The sequence below is a fragment of the Falco rusticolus genome, chromosome 8 (genome assembly GCF_015220075.1).
Source record: "Falco rusticolus isolate bFalRus1 chromosome 8, bFalRus1.pri, whole genome shotgun sequence".
NCBI lineage: Eukaryota > Metazoa > Chordata > Aves > Falconiformes > Falconidae > Falco > Falco rusticolus.
Window position 1 is genome coordinate 8,047,072 of NC_051194.1, and position 1,975 is coordinate 8,049,046.

Here is a 1,975-nt window from a genome sequence, read left to right on the forward strand (position 1 = left end):
ACACGGGGAAGGAGCAACGATTACTGCGAACGGGGGAAGGGGCGAGGGGGGGATGGCCCGGCCGGTGCCCGCTGCCGACGGGACGGGCAGGATCCGGCCCCGCCAGGCGCCCTTCGCTTGTCTCCGGCGGGGGGAGCCGGGCCGGGTACCCGCATCCTGCGCCTGGACGGGCTCCGGGGGCCGGGCCGGGCTCTCTACGGCATTGCACATGGAGGGGCGAGCGGGGAGCGCCGTCGGGGCGGCGGGGCAGCCCTCAGGGGTTCAGTTCCAGAGCCCAGACCTGCTGGGGCCAACCCGTCCGGCCCTTCAGCTTCTTCTCGCCGTGGCCCAAAGGCTGCGAGTAGACCTCGGGCTGCTGCGGGAGAGGAGACGGGGAGGGGGGAGAAAGCAGCGGTCAGGCGCGGAGCGGGGCGGGGGTCCCGGGCCGCCCGCACCTTGTGCCCACCTCGGGGCTGCAGCCCGGCCCCGCGGCTCCGGGCGGCTTTGTCAGCCCGAGGATAACGGGGGGTTCGGGGCCTCCCCCGGCCCGCTGCATCGGAGGGGGGGACCGGCCGCCCTTGCTCCGAAACGCGCCCGCTCGTCCCGGGAAAGCGGCCGGGGGGGAACACGGCCGGGCCCGGGGCTTTATCCCTCGGGAAAGGCGCCGGGAGCTGCCCGGCCCGGCGGGAGCGCTGCGGGCAAGTCGGGGCGAGCTTTCCTCCGCCGAGGTGTCCCCCACGGGTCTGTTTTGCTTTGTTTTGTTTTTTTAATTTTTTAATTTTTTTTAAGCTGGCCAAAAAAAAAAAAAGTGGTCCAGCGGGGCCGAGAAGGGTTTTTTTCCCCCCATCCCCGGGTCTTCCCCGCCCGCTGCCGGCCCGGGGACAGCGAGGCAGCGGGGTCCCGGCCCCTCTTACCGTCTCTCTTTTCCTCTTGTTCTCCCTGCCGTCGGCCTTCTTGAGCTCGGCTTTGAAGCCCTCGGTGTCCCCGGGCTGGCTGTCCTTGGCCAGCACCTCCATCAGGTAGGCGATGTAGCTGGTGGCCAGGCGCAGGGTCTTGATCTTGGAGAGCTTGGTGTCGGCGGGCACGTTGGGGATGCACTCGCGGAGCTCGGCGAAGGCGCTGTTGATGCTCTCCGTCCTCCGTCGCTCTTTCTTGGGACCCCCGACCCCTTTCCGCCGACCCAGGCGGCCACTGAGAGCCTCCAGCCGCCCCCGGCCGGCCGGGCCGTACTCGGGGGGGCCGTAGCTAGGGCTTTGCCCGGCGAGCTCGGGGGTCACCTCGGCCGGGTTGAGCACCCAGCCGGGGAAGTAGGCGCGCTCCTGGTGGCACCGCGCCGCCGGCCCGAGGAGGAAGGGGTCGTGCAGCATGTGGTGGTGGTGGTGGTGGTGGTGGTGGTGCTGGTAGCCCCCCACCAGGTTCATGGTCCGCCCCGCTGGCCCCGGGGGCCGCGCTCAGCAGCGCACCATGGCCGGCCGGGAAGCGCTCCCCGCCGGGCGGGCGCGGCAGGCAGCGGCGCCGGGGAGCGCGGCTCCGGCGTGGGGCTGCGATGGTGGTGGCTGCCTTTGGGGGGTGGGTCGGTGCCTTTGGGGTTTGGGGGTTGTTGTTGTGGGTTTCTTTTTTTTTTTTAACCCCTTCTGGAGCCTCCCAAGCCTGCCTTTATATAGGGCCGGGGGCCCCCCCGCCGCGGAGCCAATGGGCAGGGGAGGATGCTCGGGGGCCCCGGGGGGAGCGGGGCGGCGGAGGGGGCGTGCGCCGCGCTGTTGACTCGGTTTATTTGGGCTCACACCTCCGCTGTTTGCTCTCGCCTCCCTCTTGGCGCCTCGGTTGCAGGGAGAAGGGGGTGAGGAGAAACCCGAGGGGGGACACCAGCCCCCGCCCCGTCGCGTTTCTATCCCCTCCGCTTCCTCGCTCCCGCGGCGGGGGTGCCCGGCCCCTCACCCCGGAGAGCCGTCGGGGGGACGAGAGGCGGCAGCGGGTGCGGGGAGCCGCGGGTGCC

General features: G+C 71.2%; 1 protein-coding gene across 1 annotated transcript; it reads right to left on the reverse strand.

Annotated features, from left to right (window-relative positions):
• Positions 1–241: 241 nt before the first annotated feature.
• Positions 242–1,400, reverse strand: HAND1 (heart and neural crest derivatives expressed 1). Its single transcript, XM_037398734.1, has 2 exons — positions 894–1,400; positions 242–355 (listed from the first exon to the last, which is right to left on the reverse strand). The coding sequence occupies exons 1-2, from the start codon at positions 1,398–1,400 to the stop codon at positions 254–256; spliced, it is 609 nt and encodes a 202-aa protein (XP_037254631.1). The 3' UTR covers positions 242–253.
• Positions 1,401–1,975: the final 575 nt, after the last annotated feature.